The sequence below is a fragment of the Dama dama genome, chromosome 16 (genome assembly GCF_033118175.1).
Source record: "Dama dama isolate Ldn47 chromosome 16, ASM3311817v1, whole genome shotgun sequence".
NCBI lineage: Eukaryota > Metazoa > Chordata > Mammalia > Artiodactyla > Cervidae > Dama > Dama dama.
This window is the reverse complement of record NC_083696.1, coordinates 9,763,894-9,782,830: the sequence shown is the minus strand read 5'-3', so window position 1 is coordinate 9,782,830 and position 18,937 is coordinate 9,763,894. Positions and strand designations below refer to the sequence as shown.

The following is an 18,937-nucleotide window of genomic DNA, read 5'->3' as shown; positions in this document are numbered from 1 at the left end:
GAAAGGATGACATTCTGTCCTTCCTGGAAAGCAGCCCTCGGACGTGGAACGAGGGAGAGAGGGGGCCCTGTGTCCTTGGGTTGCGGCAGTCTGGAGGCGAGTCACCTCACTGAAGTGGGGCCGAAGGAGTGGGTGGGGAAAGGCTCTTCCCTTCCCGTACCATAGACTCTTGCAGTTCTCACCGAGGTTTGGTAGGTTTTCTTGAACAACTGTTTCTTCATCTGTTGTATGCTAGTACAGCCATTTCCGGAGACTTCAACAAATCAAAATAATTCTCATTAGTTTCACTGGACAGCTGTTTGTGGAGCTCCTTGTACTGTGAGGCCAGAAGTGGAACTCTGAACTGGGCCTGAGAAATTTTTTTATAAAGAGAAACTTACCCCTCATCAATTATTTGGTTACCCTAAAGACAGTTTGCCCAAGAAAGGCAGATTAAATATTCGACTCCTTTTTTAACATTGTCTCAAAACAGACCAAATTAGAAAGCTGAAACTGCTGCCTATCCATTCTTCATCGTTTTCGAGACAACGCAAAATTATATGACCTCATTTGTGTTACTAGACTGAACTATTCTTAGCTGAATCTTCACAGTAAGAAGCAGCCAAGAGGCATTATGTGAGCTGTTTTTCTGAAATTTTTTCCCTCAAATATACGTTGCTTTGCAGAATGACTTCTGTGGGCTAACTTAAAAATTCATAAATCTTGCCACTTCTCCTTAGCCTACCTTCAGAACTGTCTTCCCGAGAAAACCCAGTTTCCAGTGGTCAGTAGGGGGCTTGAGGTTGCACAAGGCTTAGCTTTAAATCACTCATTTTATCTGAAGACTCAGAGAAGGTCTAACTCTTTCAAAACAAATTCAGCTACCTTGCTTACTTAGTAAAGCAACTCCCACATTAAGGTCCCGATGATTAGTACAAAGTTACCTTTTGCACTGTGATATTTTGAGTGAGAAAATAATTGTTATCTGAATACTGGCCTCTTTGCTTCTCTTTTCAAAGAGAGAAAAAAATTATTGTAGGCTGAAACTTACTTCATCTTTGTTAGGCCAGTCCCTCAAATTTGGATAATCACAAAATGAATATAGAGAAGTATAGCCTATGGAGCACATTACAGTTTTCAAGGTGCTTCATATCCACTATTTTGATTGGTTTTCTGGCCAACTCTATAGATAGATGAAGATTGTCTGTTTTGTGGTTTAGGAAACTGAAGCTCAGAATACAGGGCTAATGCTAGACCATTTGGGGGCCTTTGGGTGAATTAGAGAAAGGGACCCTTCAAGACACTTTACAGCCATTTGCTAAAAAATTATTTCAACGAATGAACAAATCTACAGTGGTTACCATTTGTGCAACACCCCTAGAGTTGGCCCACCACCTGCACAGTAGTACCTGCTGGCCTTGCTGGCGAGCTTAAGTAATTTGCCAGACATCCAAGGCTGGCAGATGAAGGAGGTTGGGCTTAGAACTCGAGTCCTTGCTCTTCAGTCCACTGTGTTCTGATGCCTCTCTGGTTCCCTGTCTTTATGCAGAGACGACAATCTTAATCAGACAGGAAGGATGAGGCCATGTAGAAAAGAACTGACAGATGGCAAGGAGCCCTCCCGAAGCCTTTGCTTCAGCCTCTCCATGTTCTGAGAGAGGAGGAGCCAGGTAACTGCTCCTAACTGCCATTTTCCTACCATCTGGGCCGAAAGCATCAGGAGAATCAAGGCCTAACAGCCAGGAGGCTCCCCAGGATCAGTTGGAGATCCACTTTTATGTACTTAAGTAGGCCTCCCTGGTAGCTCAGATGGTAAAGAATCTGCCTGCTATGTGGGAGACCTGGGTTTGATCCCTGGGTCGGGAAGATCCCCCGGAGAAGGGAAAGGCTGCGCACTCCAGTTTTCTGGCCTGGAGAACTCCATGGACTGTATAGTCCCTGAGGTTGCAGAGTCGGACTGAGCAACTTTCACTTCAGACAAGAGGACCTGAGTCTTGGCCTGTTAGAGTATTGTCCTGGAGCTTTGAGTTCCTAAGAAACTAGATTCTGATTTCTTTTGTTCTTTTCTACTTTCTTTGTGATCTCTACTAAGGATAGTCCACTTTGAGTCACCTTAGTTTTCAGAGCATGCCGTCCAGTGACAGCCGGCTCAGTCTGACCCGTGTGTAGAAAGAGAGTCAGTGAAAGCATCTTCAGACATCTCTGCCCATGCTCTCCTCCTTGTAGAACCGTCTTTTGTTTTGCTGTTGGTCCCGACATCTAGGGTAACAGACTCTGTTCTTCATTGATTTGGGATTATAGATCGCTTCCTTTGGAATCAGGGTTTCATTCATGGTGGCAATGACCCTTAAAATATCAGTTTATTCAAATGCACCTAAAGGAGTTGTTTGCTGAGTTAAGGACAGAAATGCATCTGGCTTTTAGATAGAAATGTTCAGAGGTACTTTGGAATCCAGAAGAATCTGGGGGAAAAAATGTAAATTTTCAATTGCCATAAGGTACCAAGGTATGAAATTCATTTGCTCTCCTGTTTATACATTTAATTAAAAATATTAAGTACTTATTATATGTTAGAGAATCAACCCCTATATTATCTCGATAGAGAAAGGGAATGTTCTAGAGACTTGGAGAGTCCTTCTCAGGAATACAGCTAGAAATTTTACTGGATCAAATTGTAAAGTTGTTTTTGACCGCTAGGTGGCGATATCACCTCATGAAAATGATACTCCTCTGCGGACTGGAGGCCTCCAGTTATTTCTGAGACCACGTGTATACAATCAAAGCGACTTCTTTGTGAATAAATGGGGGAAAAGCCATATTTTATCCTTTACATAGTGATCTGGTTGAAACGCTCAAGGGGACTGGAAACTCCAGGAGGGATGGGACTGTGTCTGTTGTTGTCATGCTTATAGCCCTAGCTTATAGTTCATGTAGTAGGCACTCAATAAATAAATAAAGCTTTTGAACCATTTAGATTGTCATTGGAAGAACCATTTCAAGAGTGTGGAAAATCCTGGAACATGCACAGAGGCCTAGGATTTGGAGAAGCTGGGGACTATTGATGATCCTGATGGGTTATCAGTTGGGCAGAGACTCAGGGAGGCAGCATTGGGAAGGTAGAAACATCAAAAGTGATCTGAGGCTCTTCTAATTGCTTTGTGTTTCCTAAATTTCTCTTGATGAGAAAAAGAATTTCTCCCTTTTTAATATAGGGAGGTTGTAAACCAGGAAATTTGAATTTTTTGCTTGCTTCTATATTACTTCTAATGATGGCTCTGTCTTGGAAAGGATCTCCAAAAGTAATGTCCTCTTCTCTGCCTGTCACTTATTGGTAAATTGTTTATTCGGTAATTTATTGTTCATTCATTCAGCCCACAAATCGTCCCTGGCCAACTCTGATGTACAGAGCCCTGGTCTAGGCTGTGCGAGCATCTCTGACCTTCTCCTTTCATGGCTCCTTTGAGTTCCGCTAATCACTCAATCCTACCAGCTGTAGCATCCACATCTGCGCGCCTCTCTGTTCCTTCTGCTCTCACCCTAGCCCTGGCCTGCATCTTCTTTCATCTGGGTCACTGCATCGATCCCTAATCTTTCCCACTCCCAGCGATTTTCCCATCTGTCCAGTGCGCAGATATGGTTGTGTTACTCCTTTGCTGAAAACTCTCCCTTGCCCTCAGGGTCAAACCCAACCTCTTTTGCCTTACAAAATAGACTGTGACCTGGCTACACCCTACTTGTCTCCCTCAGTCCCAAGTCCCCCTGACTTTAATATTTTATTTTATTTGTTTATTTTTGGCTGTGATGGGTCTTACTTGCGGCACGCAGGCTTCTCTCTAGTTGTAGCCTGACAGCTTGGAAGTCGTAGCACATGGGCTCTGCAGTGGAGGCGTGAAGGCTTCTCTAGTTGTGGCGCATCGACTTATTTGCCCTGTGGCATGTGGGACCTTAGTTCCCTGACCAGGGATAGAACCAGTGTCCCCTGAATTAGAAGGCAGATTCCTAACCACGGGACCACCAGGGAATTCCCTCCCCCTGACTTTAACCTTGTTCTATGTGCTCTAGCCATGATTTTTTTCTTTTGGTTCTTTTAATAAGCCCTGTCCTCTCTTACCTTCAGACTTTTTCTCCCCCCCCATACTTTTCCTTCAACCTATAAAATTCTTTCCTTCTTCCTTCTGCCTGGCGACTTTCTACTCATTCTTCAGATCTCAGCTTGTGTTGTTCTTTGGGGGAGCTTTTTCTGATCACTGTCATGGTGAGGTCCCACTCTTTCTCTTTTCCCCTCATAGCCCCTGTGAGGTTCACAGCCTGTCCATTGTCACCCTCTACTGCCAGATGGTCAGTTCTGTGACTGGCATCTGTCTTCACCATGTACCTTTAGTACCTGATTGAATGCCTGGCACATTGTAAGTGCTCAGTAATATATGCTAAATGAAGAAATGAGTAAAAAAAACATGGTGACATATCTCCATTCTTTGGGGGTACATATAATGTAGCAGTGTGAGCTGAGTGGTACAAAGAAGGAGCTATAGTGGTAAGAAGGAAGGGATACCTTGGGTGCTGCCATCTGAGGCTGAGTCAAGTTTTGGTAAATGGAGATGTTTGTGGAGGTGGCCTTTAAGTGAAGGGAAGTGAGAAACGTTTGGAGGGTAGGCAAGGAGAGAAGTGTTCCCGTCTGGGAGGAGTGGGAAGTAGGACTGGAGATAGCTCCTGCCCAGACAGTTCAGCCTGGAGAGAGTGGGCTCTAGCTGATGGCACTGCTGGCTTTTGAACAGAGGAGCAATAAGACTAAATTAGGGCTTTAGATTCTAACATTTTAAAATTCTAAAGTTTAGAAATGGTTAATATAATGGCAGTGAAACATGAACTAGAGAGAGACCAGCGAGACCTGTGAGGAGGCTGTTATAGAAGTCAGGATGCAAGGTGACCAGGGCCTGGATCATGTAGGAGGCAATAAGAAGGGAGACAAAGGGATGTTGTGCGGAGGAAGGATTAAGAAGAAGCTGGAAAGTGGAAAGAAAAGAATGAGGGAGAGGGAAGAGTCAAAGAATTTTCAGCCTGATGCAGTGAGGCACTGTCATTATTAGAAATTGTGAAGTTAAAAGCAAGAGTCAGTTTAAGAAGAGAGAAAGGAATTTGTCCATCAGAACTTTACAATGGAGTTCTTGCTATCTATGCTTTTCACTTACAGAAATTTTGTGCGGGGCCAAAAAATAAAACACAAGTGGGAGGGAGTGACAGAGAATATATGCAGCTGGTGGGGGTTGTTGTGGCTCTGCACTCAGAAAAATACATCCCAGAGGGAGTGTGAGATGGGGAAGGTGAATTTGCCGTTCCCCTTTTGATTTACAATACCATGTGCATTTTATGGATGACTAAGGGCTTATTCGAGGAGGTAATTTTGACTATTCATAGTCTATGCTTTATATGCTGATTAGATTTGAATTCTCTGGCAAGATTTGGCTCTTTAAAATGTGTGCCAGACACTAGGCTGAGCAGTAGCAGCTACTAAGAAGGCATATCTCAGTCACTGCATTACAGAATAGTTGGGTAGAAAGATACAACAGCAGACAATTAGGGCTACAGTCCAGGTGAGCCATTGATAGAAGGGGGTGAGTGCAAAGAGGAAGGGAAATTGCTGGTTAGGGAGAGCAGGGGTGGTCCAGGGCCCTGGTGTTGGAGAGAGATCAGGGAGTCATCATCAGAACAAGTAGCGGAGAGTGAAATAGGAGTGGATGAGATCTCAGAGCAGGAGACTGTTGGGGAAGGAGGGAGACTAAATGGCACAGCTGGGTAGCATAGTCTCCCTTGGAGGCAGGAAAAGTCATAAAATGGAGGAATTTTCAGAGAAGTGAGAGGAAAGCTAAGGCAAGGGGATGAGGACTGAGACGAGGCAAGTGATATTCACAATAAGGAAGTCAATGGTGACCTCTGAGTGAAGAAGCAGAAAAAGGGGTCCAAGAGTGAATGGTAAGAATCTGGAAGCAAAAGGAATACATGCCATTGTTGTCAATTACAGCTCCAATAAAACCAACCTAGATATATCCCCTAGTTCCCCTAGGAAATTCCTCTGGAGAATGTTTGGGATCCCTGGATGCCATGACCTCTGTCCTGGTATGATCTGTTACTGTCCACTGGAAGACACGTTGCCATCACAATACACTGATCCAGAAAAAGGCTTTGGTCTACATAAACTTTATATTCAAGCTTGAGTGTAATCCAGCTGAGCCACAGATCTCAGCTGTGGTTGCTGCATTTTGCACTAAACATATCCATATTATTTTCTTCCATAAGTAGAATCCACATTCCCACATGACTGCAAATGTGAACTTGCTAATAGCTTCCCTGGAGTTTGCGTCTTGCAATTACCTCATCAGAATTTAGACAAGGCAACATATAACAATTTATTCCAGGATAAATTCCAGAGAGCTCTGGGTGTTTTTTTAGTTAATGGTTCCTTGTCCTACTTAGAATATTCTTTTAAAGAGATTTAAATAATAAGAAAAAAATTTTTTTTTAAGTACCCATGTAGTTACCATTTCTGGTGTTCTTTTCATTCCTTTTGTAGATCAAGACTTCCATATGGTATTGTTGTCCTCCTTCCTTAAGACTTTAGCATATCTTGTAGTACAGGTTTGTGGTTAAATTCAATCAGCTTTTGTAAGTCTGAGAAAATCTTCTTTTTTCACCTTCATTTTGAAAAGACATTTTTGCTGGGTAAAGAATTCTAGGTTGACAGTTGTTTTTCTTTAAAGTTGTTGCTTTACTGTCTTCTGGTACATATTTCTAAGTCCAATATCATGCTTGTCTTTGTTCCTCTATATATAATGTGTGTGTATGTGTTTTTTCTTGCTGCTTTCAAGAGCTTTCTCTTTGTCAGTGGTTTTAAAACAACTTGATTATGATGTGCTGTGACGTAGGTTTCTTCATGTTTCTTCTGCTTGCGGTTCATTGAGCTTCTTGGATTTGTGGGTTTGTGTGTGTGTGTGTGTGTGTGCTCAATCATTCAATCATGTCCTGCTCTTAGCAACCCCGTGGACTGTAGCCCACCAGTCTCCTCGTCCATGGGATTTTCTAGGCAAGGATATTGGAGTGGGTTGCCATTTCCTTCTCCAGGGGATCTTCCTGACCCAGGGATTGACCCCACATCTCCTGCATTTAGGACTCTTTACCATTGCACCACTTGGGAAACCCACATGGGTTTACAGTTTTCAACAAATTTAGGAAATTTCCAGCCATTATTTCTTCAAATATAATTTTTATCTCCTGTGCTGGAAGTTGACCTACAGTTCACGGATGTTCTTTTTATTTTTTTTCTTTTTGTGTTTCATTTTGGATGGTTTCTATGGCTATGCCTTCAAGTTCACTAATCTTTTTCTTTTTTCTACATTAATCCACTGTTAATCTCATCATATATATATATATATATATATATGTATATACACACACACACATATATATATAACCCCAGATATATTTTTTTACCTTTAGATGTTTGATTCGGTCTTTTTTTGCATCTTCCATATCTCTACTTAACATGCTCTGAAAGTGTTTCTTGAACACAAAAATATACAGTTGTTATAACTATTTTAATGTGCTGTCTACTAATTCTATAATCTGTGTCATTTCTGGATTGGTTTCTATAGATTTTTCTCCTCATCATGGGTCACATTTTCCTTTTTCTTTGCATTCCTAGTAACTTTTATTGGAAACCAGACAATTTTGCTTTGTTGGGTGTTGGATATTTTTGTATTCTTATAAGTATTCTTGAGTTTGTTCTGGGATGCAGTTATGTTACTTAGGAAGTTTTTGATCTTTTTGGCTCTTGCTTTTAAGTTCTCTTAGATGAGAACAGAGCATGATTTAGTTTAAGGCTAATAATTCCACACAACTGAGTACCTACCCAATGCCCCCATGAATTAGAAGGTCTTTCCAGTCTGGCCAGTGAGAATAAGAACGCATCCTGGTCCTGGGAGAGCCTGGGAAAGATGATTAACTCGAATCCTTTTGGGTGGTTCTTTGCTCAGCCTCAGGGTGCTTTCCTAATGGCTATGAGCTCGTCAGCACTGAGCCGGAGATTTGAAGGGCGACCTCTGCAGATCTCTGAAGCTCTCTGTGCAGCTGTTTCCTCTCTGATGCTCTGTCCTGTGAGCTCTGCCGCCTTGGTCTCCTGACCTCCTCAGCACAGGGTTAGAGGTCGATCTCTCCCGGCCGCTGGGGCGATCATGGGGCTCACCTTGTTGGTTTTGTCTCCCAGGGATCACCATCCTTTGTTGCTTGAAGTCCAAGATCTTGAAAACTGTTGCTTCATGTATTTTGTCTAATCTTTTGGTTGTTTCAGGTGAGAGGGAAAATCCATTCCCTGAATTGGATCCAGTCCCAAGATGTTACTCTGTCTTGGTGGGAGGCAGAAGTTTATATTGTTTAAGTTTGGAAAACTTGTTGAGGGCCTCTGGAGCCCTTGGCTATGCTAAGGCAAGCTGCTTATCATCAGGTCAGGAAAAGGGGGTGCTTCTTGAAGAGGCTGAAAGGGCTTCCGACAGAATTACAAGGAAACTGAGCCATTCTAGGAGAGACAGGGGACTCTGCTTTTCTGTCAAGTCTTTGGCTCTTATCATTGCACTGAACTTACTATTTTACATTCCTTTGTCAGTGAAGGTTTTCTTCTCTTCTATTTCGAAACAATATCTCTCAGCTTAGTTGAAATACTGAAGCTTCTTTTTTACCTTGGTTCCTACTTAGACCCACTTTGTGTATTTGGGTCACCAAAGGCTTCTATACCTGAGGCAAATTAAAATTTCTCACTGGTATTTACAGCAACCAGCACCTGCTCCTATAGAAAACCATTGTGTTTTACCTTGAAGATGAATTACAGACATACTTTTAAAAGATAAATCCTGCGTTTCAAGGGTGAAAAAATACCACTTAACAAAACATTCCAGCTGGTTAAATTTAGAACAAGAAAAAACCTGACCCAAGAATATTCTCTGGCTTTGAGCCCAGGGTATTTTTCCTTTTGGAGTGAATTTGGTACAGTTTCATTCATGTGGAGCTGTTGCCTCCCAGCATTTTATTCTGGGATGGAAGGCCAACAGCAATTGTCTTGTTGCTGAATCCAATGAACACTTCTCAGTTACTAACCTCCTTGACCTCTCAACAGTGTTTGAGATTGTTGACTATTATCTTTTCTTAATAAACTGCCTGGCTTACCTTTTCCCTTTCTAGCCTTTCTTCCTTTGCCTGTCTTTTCAGTTGGTATTCTTCTCAGTTCTTTTCTGAACTCTCTTCTCACAATAAACACTCTCTTTGGTCTCTTTTATTCATACCATGGCTTAATTGGGAATTCCTAAATCTATATTTTCAGCCTAAGTTATTTTCTCCTGAATTTATATCCAGTGTATTCAACAGTTCACTTGGCATCTTTGCTTGGACAGCAAGTCAGTAACTTGACCTTAGCAGGCTCAGAGTTGCTCTCATGTTCTCCATCTCTGTAAGTGGTACTTCTGAACCAAACTAATTTCTCAGGTCAGAATTTCTCTTTTCTTACCTTTCAATCAACCACCAAGTCCTGTTGATTCTGCTTTTTTCTATCCATCACTTTATGACAGATAGAAGGGGGAAAAGTGAAAGCAGTGACAGATTTTATTTTCTTAGGCTCCAAAATTACTGTGGATGGTGACTGCAGCCTTGAAATTAAAAGATGCTTGCTTCTTGGAAGGAAAGCTATGACAAACCTAGACAGCATATTAAAAAAGCAGAGATATCACTTTGCTGACAAAGGTCCATCTAGTCAAAGCTATGGTTTTTCCAGTAGTCATGTATGGATGTGAGAGTTGGACCATAAAGAAGGCTGAGCACCGAAGAACTGATGCTTTTGAACTGTGGTGTTGGAGAAGACCCTTGAGAGTCCCTTGGACTGTAAGGAGATTAAACCAGTCAATCATAAAGGAAATCAATCATGAATATTCATTGGAAGGACTGCTGCTGAAGCTGAAACTCCAATACTTTGGCCACCTGATGGAAGAACTGACTCATTGGAAAAGGCTCTGATGCTGGGAAAGACTGAAGGCAGGAGGAGAAGGGGACGACAGAGGATGAGTAGATTGAATGGCATCACCAACTCAGTGGACATGACTTTGAGCAAACTCCAGGAGTTGGTGATGGACAGGGAAGCCTGGTGTGCTACAGTCCATGGAGTCTCCAGGAGTCAGACAGAACTGAGCAACTGAACTGAACTGAACTGAAAGAAAATCAATCCTGAATGTTCATTGGAAGGACTGATGCTGAAGCTCCAATACTTGAGCTCACATGAAGTGAAGAGCTGACTTATTGGAAAAGACGCTGAAGGCAAAAGAAGAGGGCGGCAGAGGATGAGATGGTTAGATAGCATCACTGACTCAGTGGACACGAATTTGAGCAAACTCCAGGAGATAGTGGAGGACAGGAGTCTGGCATGCTGCAGTCCATTGGGTCACAAAGAGTCGGATGTGACTTAGTGACTAAACAACAACAACAAGCCCTACTGTTACTGCACTAATTTTATTTTAACCTGGGTCATTGGAAAAGACTTTGCCTAATAACACTTTTGATTCCAACCCTCATGACCCCCCTCCATCTTCCCAATCCACTTTTGACACTCTAGCCAGAATGATTTTTCTAAAGCACAAAACCTGCTGGGATCTTAAAATCTTTCAATGACAGTCCTACATTTAGGAGCCTGAGCTCCTTTTAATAATGCATGAAGCCCTGTAAGATGTTTATCTTCTTGTGTATCACCTCCCTCATCACACCCAAGTTCCCCGCCGTATATCCCATTGCTCCGTTCCTCAAAGGTGTGAGCTTCTCTTACTTTCTTTTTGAATGTTTTGCTCTCTTTACCTGTAACCCTTCCTTCACCTCCTTGGCTTGGCTAAAACATCCTTTGGGTCTCACTTTCTTTGAGAAGTCTTCTCTGACTTCCTTTCTCATCCTGGTTTGTCCAGCTGCCCAGGCTAAGTGAGATATTAATCTGTGTTTCTGCAGGTAACCATGTTTCCTCTGTTGTAACACTTATCCAGTCTTCCACCAGATTTTAAACTACACCTGTTCACTTCTGTATGCTCGGTGTTCAGCATAAGGCTTGACACAGCACAGGTGCTTATTAGCTTAGCAAACATTTGTTGAATTGACTCTTAATGTGTCAGAAGCCATGGAGGTCTTAGACCTACTAGTTTGCCGCCTCATCACTTGAGCAGGAAGATTAGTGTGAATGATGACATTCTATAATGGTTCTTTGGTTGGACTCTTATTCCTCCACTGTTTATTTACTACCCTAGCAACCTGATTCATTTAACAACTCTGAAACTTAGTTGTCTCATCTATAAATACAAAGGCTTGAACTTCCTGAAGGCAAATGGTGGGATGATTTTTTTTCTTTTTTTTGGTTACTAGTATTTATATATTAGTCAATTACACTTTCTCTCTTGTGCCATGATTATTCATATTCTTTGGTACATGTTTTTCCTACTGATTTGTAAGACTACTTTGTACCTATATACATACTTGCCATATATTTTGTAAATATCTTAAATTCATGAAAAATTACTTATCTATTTGCTGTGTTGGGTTTTAGTTGTGGCACACAGTCTTCGTTGCTGCACATGGGCTTATTCTCTAGTTGCCCGGTGGTATCTGGAAAACTTAGTTCCCAGACCAGGGATCGAACCCGAGTCCCCTGCATTGGAAGGTGGGTTCTTAACCACTGGACCACCAGGGAAGTCCTAAACTCAGTTTTTAATTTAAAAATTTTTAACTTTTTATGGCCATAGAAAAACTTTTTAATTTTTCTTCAACCATTAAAAGCTGTAAAATCCATTCTTAGCTTACCTGCTGTACAAAAGTAGGTTGGCTGGCCAGATCTGGCCAGTAGGCATAGTTTGCCAACCCCTGCACTAATATGTTCATTAAATTTGAGCCATCTTTGTGTTCCCAGAATAAATACCATTTGAATGAATCATGAATTTACTGCTGGATTTGATTTGCTATTATTTTATTTAGGATTTCTGTGTATATTCTGTGTATATTTCTGTGTATAAGTCAGATTGGTCTAGCAGAGATTTCAAGCTAGTTATAGGACATAGATATATTTCATTTGGCTTACATAATATTTTAAAAAGATTTGAATTGTCAATATTAAAAAATTGAGAAATAAATTAAAAATTAGAGATTTCAGATTTTTCTTTTAAAAAAGGAATGTGGCAAAACTGGGAGGATGTGGGCCTAATTTTGTCACATTTTTAATGTGACATTTTAATAGATCTTCTTTTTCTATGTTTTCTATTTTATTAATTTCTACTCTTGTTTTTATATGTGGCCTTTGGTCTGTAGTTTGCTGCTGCTAACCTTATCTGGTTTTTGTCTTTGCTTAGCCTCATATCTAGGGCTGACAAATCTTCCAGCATTTTTTTATAGTTCTGAAAAACTTTTAAACTCCAGAGACATTATCTATTTCTTGAAAGTCTAATAGAACTGGTCTCTAAAACTGTCTCTTGTTTAGTCATGTCTGACTCTTTTGTGACCCCGTGACTGTAGCCTGCTGGGCTTCTCTGTCCATGGAATTTCCCAGGCAAGAATACTGGAGTGGGTTGCCATTTCCATCTAAGTCTTCTATAATTTTGTCAGGTAGATTTTTTTATTCCCTTTTGTGTCTTATCTATGGTTAGTGATTTATTTAAAAATTTCAAACTCTTGTATCAATTTTAACAATACTTTCTAGAAAAGCATCAGTTCCCCCCCAGATTTTCAGATTTACAAATAAGGTTGCAATGGTTTTCTCTCATAATTTAAAGAATTACTTTTGTATCTTGGCTATCTTTCTCTTTCATAAACTTGCTTATTTATAGTTTTCTTTGTTTTGCCAGAATTCTGTTCTTTGAAAAGAACCAGGCCATGGTTTTATTGTTGAAGTCTATTTTCTAAAGATAAGTTTCAACTTTAACCTTATTATTTCCTTTTAAAATTTCATCTGCATTAGCTGTTCCACTTTTAAGTTTTTAAAATGTCTTTAAAGAATTTTGAAAATTGTTCTTGTTTTCTAAATCAAATCATGTTTTCCCTGAACTTCCTACTCTATTCCATTGATCTGTCTTCTTTCTATATTATTTTAAGACTATTTAACATCTGGTAGTCTTTGTCCCCTTTATTATTACTTTTCAAAATTGCTTTGACTATCAGGTCAGATGATATCTTAAAGGCATTAGGTTTCTTTGATAGCTAATGTGAAAATGCACCCAAATAAATCTCTCTAGTCCCTTCCATCCAAACATGAGCAGTCCTTATTCTTCTAGAAACAGTCAGTCTTAAAAAAAAAATCCGTAATCAATCTTTGTATGTGGATGTGGTGTATGTGCATAGGACATTAAAGTGGGTTTTGTGTGTGTGTGTCCGTAGCATGTGGCTATGCACCTGTGTATGTCCAGAGGATGGATGTATAGTCTGTGAGATGTGACTATATATATGTAGGAGGTGTGTATGTGATGTGTCGATTTGTCTGTGGGGTGTGTGTATATGTATATGGTACGTTTGTGTATCTGGTGTATTTTTGAATGTACATCAGAAGTGTTGTGGTATGCTGGTGTATATGTGCAGTGTTTACATTGTGTGTGTAGTTTGTCTATGTATGTGTGGAGTGTGTGTAAGTGTAAGAGGGATACTGAGGCCCATGGCCAGGGGGAGCTAGAGTGTTCAGGGCACGTCACAAGGCTAGGCCTGGTGCTCACACTCCCTTGATTTTTTTGGAGAAAGCAGGGCCATAAATGGCGGCCCTTTCTGGCCGTCCCGTGACGACGGCAGTGTGGGTTAAAGGGCCAGTGTCTCTTGCAGTGCCGCTGCCCAGGCTCCGCTCACTTCCGTCCTTCCCCTCCTGAGAAAAGAGCAACCTTCCCCTTTAAGAGAAGGACGCTTCATGGCTCTAAGGAAAGGGGTCTAACGTTTGGTTGGTGGTGAGGGTGGTGGAGGTGGAGCCACCGCAGGAGTGAATTAGTATCAGCGTGGCACTGGGGTCTCCCAGCTGAACAGGTTAGCTGCTGACGGGGCGGAAGGAGTCAGGAGGGAACCTGCGAGGCAGCGGGACCTTGACCCCCGTGGGGGTGAAGGGCCCAGTGTGGGCCTCAGTCTTTTCTCCCCCAAGCCACATATGGATAATGTAAGTCTGCCCAGCCCTCCTGCTGGCTTCCACTTTAGTACCTCTAAGATATCACCTGGTCTGGTATCCAAAACAATTTGGAAAAACAATAATAGAGGAGGCTAGGACTTACTGGGGCTTTCCGGGTGGTGCTAGTGGTAAAGAACCCACCTGCCAATGCAGGAGACACGAGATGTGGGTTTGATCCCTGGGTCGGGAAGATCCCCTGGAGGAGGGCATGGCAACCCACTCTAGTATTCTTGCCTGGAGAATCCCCATGCACAGAAGAGCCTGGCGGGCTACAGTCCATAGGGTCTCGTAGAGTTGGACACAACTGAAGCGACTTAGCACACACGCACGCATGCAGGACTTAACAGATGTTAAATAGTCCTAAAATAATGTAGAAAGAAGACAAACAGGTCAATGGACCAGAATAGAATGTGCATCTGCCGGTTGCTCACAGCTTCCTGAGTTCAAGGTGGTCTTCCTTAGTGCAAGTGGTCCCTGGCAGAGCTTTGAAGGGGCTACTGTCACCTGGGCTTGTCACTTTTCCCCTGAGGGACTTCCCTCTGCCCAGGCTCTGGACTACCACACTTTCTAATTCCAACTGGGGTGAACCCCTTTCTCGGGGGCACCCTCAGGCCGTGTCTGACTCATGCTGCCATCTTGCTTCCAGGTCTGCAGCACTTTCAGCCTCAGCATCCTGTCTGCATCCTATGGCTTGAGTCTAAACTTGCTTATTTTCCTTGGCTGCATGGAGTGGCAGAGCCAGGATACCTCCCTGGTCAGAAAGGATGCCTGGACTCAGACTTCCCCAGCCAGGAGAAGGATCAGGCCCACTCAAGTCCAGGGTGCAGGTAAGTCTGTCTACCACTGGGCTGGGGCCAGGGAAGCAGGCTTGTCCCTGCTATGGGCAGTGCTCAACGAGTGGGTGTGGAGAAAGAGGAGAAAGGGCTTTACAGTGAGCCAGGATCCAAACAATCCGCTGGCCTTTGCGTGAGTCATTTGCAGTTGACCACTAGTTTGTAGATTTCCAGGCTCTTCTCCAGTTCCTCCTCCCCGCTGGTGGCCAGTTGGCCCTGTGGCATCTAGTTTCCGTACCTGCCTCAAGAAGGCAGATATTCTACCTCCACTTGCCCTTGGCCGTGGGGCAGGCATGGAGGCCAAGGAAGAACAGAAGGAGGGTGGTCCTTGGGGCAGACTGGTCTGGGCTCAACTTTCAGCTCTGCCAGCCCTGGACAAGTCACCTGTGCTCTCTGTGTGAGATTCAGATTTATCCCTGGTGAATTGGAGCTAATACTTCCTAGAGTTACTGGTAAAGATTAACCGAGAAGATGACTGTAAAGTGCACAGCTCAGCCACTGGCACTAGGTACTCAGTACATAAAGCTTTTTTCTCCACTTTCTCTCTTGCATCCCCCAATCTTGTCTTGAGTGGCTCAATGAGTCACAAATATCCATTTGGCACCTTCCAACACTCCCCATTTTTAGATTTACACAAGACCAGCAGCTTTCCCTCCCTCAGCAGCAACAGTCAGAGGGTTGCAGAGCAGATGTCTTGTGAAACTGCTCCCAGAGGCGTCCCATGAATGTTTGCCGACAAAGCAGCCCAGGGGCTGACCCTCCTTCCAGCTCTGCTTCCCCCCACCGCTCGGGAGATTGAAAGGGCCTATCCCTCCACGTGGGCTTCGCAGTGGTAAAGAATCCGCCTGCCAATGCAGGAGACGCGGGTTCGATCCCTAAGTCAGGAAGACCCTCTAGAGTAGGAAATGGCAACCCACTCCAGTATTCTGGCCTGGAAAAATCCCATAGACAGAGGAGCCTGGCAGGCTAGTTCTTGGGGTCCCAAAGAGTCGGATACTGCTGAGCACATCCATACCCCGCCACGTACTATACCGTGCATTTCTGTCCTCTCAGGTGCTAGGGGCCTGTCCTCCTGCCCCATGGCACCAGGCTGCAGATGGTGGGCCATGAGGCTGGCTGGAGGAAGCTGCTCTGGTCTGGGCCTGGGCCAGGCTGCTCCCACCCAAGAGAAGGCTCAAGAAAGATGGAGGGGCCAGGGTCAGGGAAGGGGCCTGCAGCCTGGCTGCTGGTGGTGGTGGGGGCGGGGGTCAGGGGTCCAAGTGTGGAGAACATTTTTCCAACCCCTATTGCATTGGGCCAGGAGGGTGCTTCTCTGTCCTTGCTTAGGGAGGGTGATTACAGGTCTGAACTTCAAAGCATGTTGAACCTGGCTAATTGCTGGCCTGAGGGTGCCAGGCGTGGGCAAGTCAGGAGTGGCGGGCCTGACGGGCTGGTGTTTGCAGCCCAGCCCGGGGCCGAGAGCCCCGATCCCCGATAGGGTGGCCCGTCCACGGCTCCACCGGGAGGACCGCGGTCCCTGGCCCGTCCCGGCCGCCGTGTTGCTGTTGCAAGAGGGCCCGCAGTCGCCTCCTTCCCTCGGCCTGCGGCGGCTCGGTCAGGTGGAAATCTCCCCATTCAAACCGGCGCGGGCCAATCAGAACCCGGCGCGCCGCCGGTTCAAACGTGCGCTGCAGCCGGCCTCCCGCCCGGCTGCGGAGACACTGGCGCGGGGGCGGGTGAACCTGCTGCCTCGGTTACTGGGAGCAACACAGACGCCTCGAGTTACAGGCGCCCTCGGCCTGGCCCGGCCGGAGCGGAGCCGCGGCCATGGAGCGCTCCCTGCACCGCGTTTCGCTCGGGAGCCGGCGCGCCCAGCCGCGCTTGTCCTTCTACCTCACCACCTTTGGTAAGTGCGCCGCTCGGGGTGGCTTCGCTCTGCCCGCGTGCCCAGAGAGGGCTGTCCCCTCGGGGGTAGGTGAGGCCGGGAGCACCTGCCTCCCGTGGTCATCCAGGAGGGGCTCAGGGCACAGGCTCAGGCCGAGCAAGCCTCTGGACACCACCTGCTGCTTGGCCATTGGTGTCAAGGTTAGTTGCTGCTGGCTCTCTTGGCTGGAATAATCATGCCCAGTTAATACTTGAGAGATCTGGTCTCCTACCACTGAGTTAGTTTCCCATTAGCAAGCTGCTCAGGGTTAAATCAAGGTCTTGTTACTACATCTTGAGATCTCTGTCCTCTTTCCTTTGACTTGGGGACAAGACAGGTGCCAGGTTAGGCCAGGGGGCCTTGGCTTCCTGCGGGCTCTCCTTGGGCGCGGCAGTGTGGTGGCTCCCGTGGACTCCTGACCCTCAGCAGGGGTGGAAGGATTTTCTCCTCCAGGAGTTACCTGGCTCTTCGAAGGTTCACAGGGCTTCCCTGGGGGCTGGAGGTAGAAACAAGTGGGCAGTAGGCACCTGCTTCCAAACCCCTAGATAGCACAGCTGAGTCCCCCCAGTAACAGCGGGGCGGCAACCTTCCCAGTGGTCTGGGCAAAACCAGCCTTCCGAGTCCCCAGAGTGAAGATAATTAGCCCTGACCTAGGATGCAGCCCTTCACAGCCCTTGTCTCCTCACTGGTTCTGCAACTCTGTGGGGAAGGATTTATATCTCCTCCCTGAAGACTTGAGATATAGAGACGAAGGTCTCCCAATGAGCCAGTTGGTAGGTACCTAAGCTCAAGCCTTCTGAGATGCCATGTCTAGCACATTAAAAAAACCAAACTTTAAAACAAATTTTTTAAACACCAAAAACATTTTGTATTGGGGTATAGCTGATTAACAGTGTTGTGGTAGTTTCAGGCGAACAGCAAGGGGATTCAGCCGTATATGTACATGTGCAAAACAACTTTGATACAATTTTCTTGTCTAAGTTACCGAAACGTAAGTGGACTTTGCCCACATTTCAAAGACAGAGCACCGAAGGAGTTACACCTTCCCCGGGATTTTGGCTCTCCTATTCACAGGCTTACCTCTATCAGTACACTTGGGTGTTCGCAACCTGCCTCTTCTCTAGGGGCAGAAGGAGTGATGGAAAAGCAGTGGCTTGGCCCCTGGAAATGACCTGTGATCTGGCGTCTTGGAATTCATGGGTCCAGTCGGTAGAGGGTAACAATAAGAGGAATTAACTTGCCACCGTTTGTTGCATGTCTATCTTTCGCCATGACACATGCCAAGTGCTTTCCCTGTGTCATCTCATTTAATCCTCCCAACTGTTAGAGGCAATTCTCGTGAACCCCATGGGGATGTGGGACTGTACCGGACAAGGGAGGCTTCTGGGATGATCTGAGTTGGTGGGGCTGGGGTGGTCAGGAAAGAGTGGCAAAGAGCTATGTTGGCAGAGGCCTTGGTACCTTAGCTGTGTCCTGATTAAAAAGTAAAAAATACATTTCATTGTTTTTCCTCCTTATTATCATGGTAAGATGTATTCACTGTTGAACACAGTGAGAAGAAGAAAGTGAAAATCCCCCGTAATCTGACTCCCCAGAGAAAGCCATTGTTAACATGGTTTGTATCCTTCCAGACTTATTTCTGTGTTTGTGTGCCTGCCTGACTTTAACAAAATTGAGAGCCTATTGTATGTACAGCTTTGTAACTCATTTCATTTCCTTACTGGTGTGGTGGGACTATTTCCTTGTATCAGCCTGTATTCCTCTGTTGAAGTAATCTGCTTGCCAGGTCAGGGAAACTGGGGAGAGTCCAGCCCAGCAGGGGGTGGATGCCCTGCCCAGCCACAGCCTCCAGGCTGGGTTGGGTGGGTTTCGGGGAAGGTTGTTACGTGAACCCGTGACTGTGCCCTGAGTGTGCAGCAGGCGGGCGGGAACCTGGTGGGGTGGGGAGCCTCTTGCTCTGTGTATGTAGCCTCCTCTCGGCTCTCTCTGAGGACTGACACTGGAAAAGTTTCCTCTGGTTTCCTGCATTAA

At 44.8% G+C, this 18,937-nt stretch overlaps 1 protein-coding gene across 3 annotated transcripts in view; it reads left to right on the top strand.

Moving 5' to 3' along the window:
• Nucleotides 1–14,879: 14,879 nt before the first annotated feature.
• RGS3 (regulator of G protein signaling 3) overlaps nt 14,880–18,937 on the top strand; it is a 136,772-nt gene continuing 132,714 nt past the window's right edge. Inside the window, exon 1 of one of the 3 annotated variants that reach the window (XM_061163365.1) lies at nt 14,880–14,997. In XM_061163365.1, the coding sequence (XP_061019348.1) occupies nt 14,895–14,997 (103 nt within the window). In that variant the 5' untranslated portion in view covers nt 14,880–14,894. Of the gene's footprint in view, nt 14,998–16,670; nt 16,889–18,937 lie in introns of those variants that run through there. The other 2 variants (XM_061163369.1, XM_061163366.1) reach the window with 2 other exon arrangements.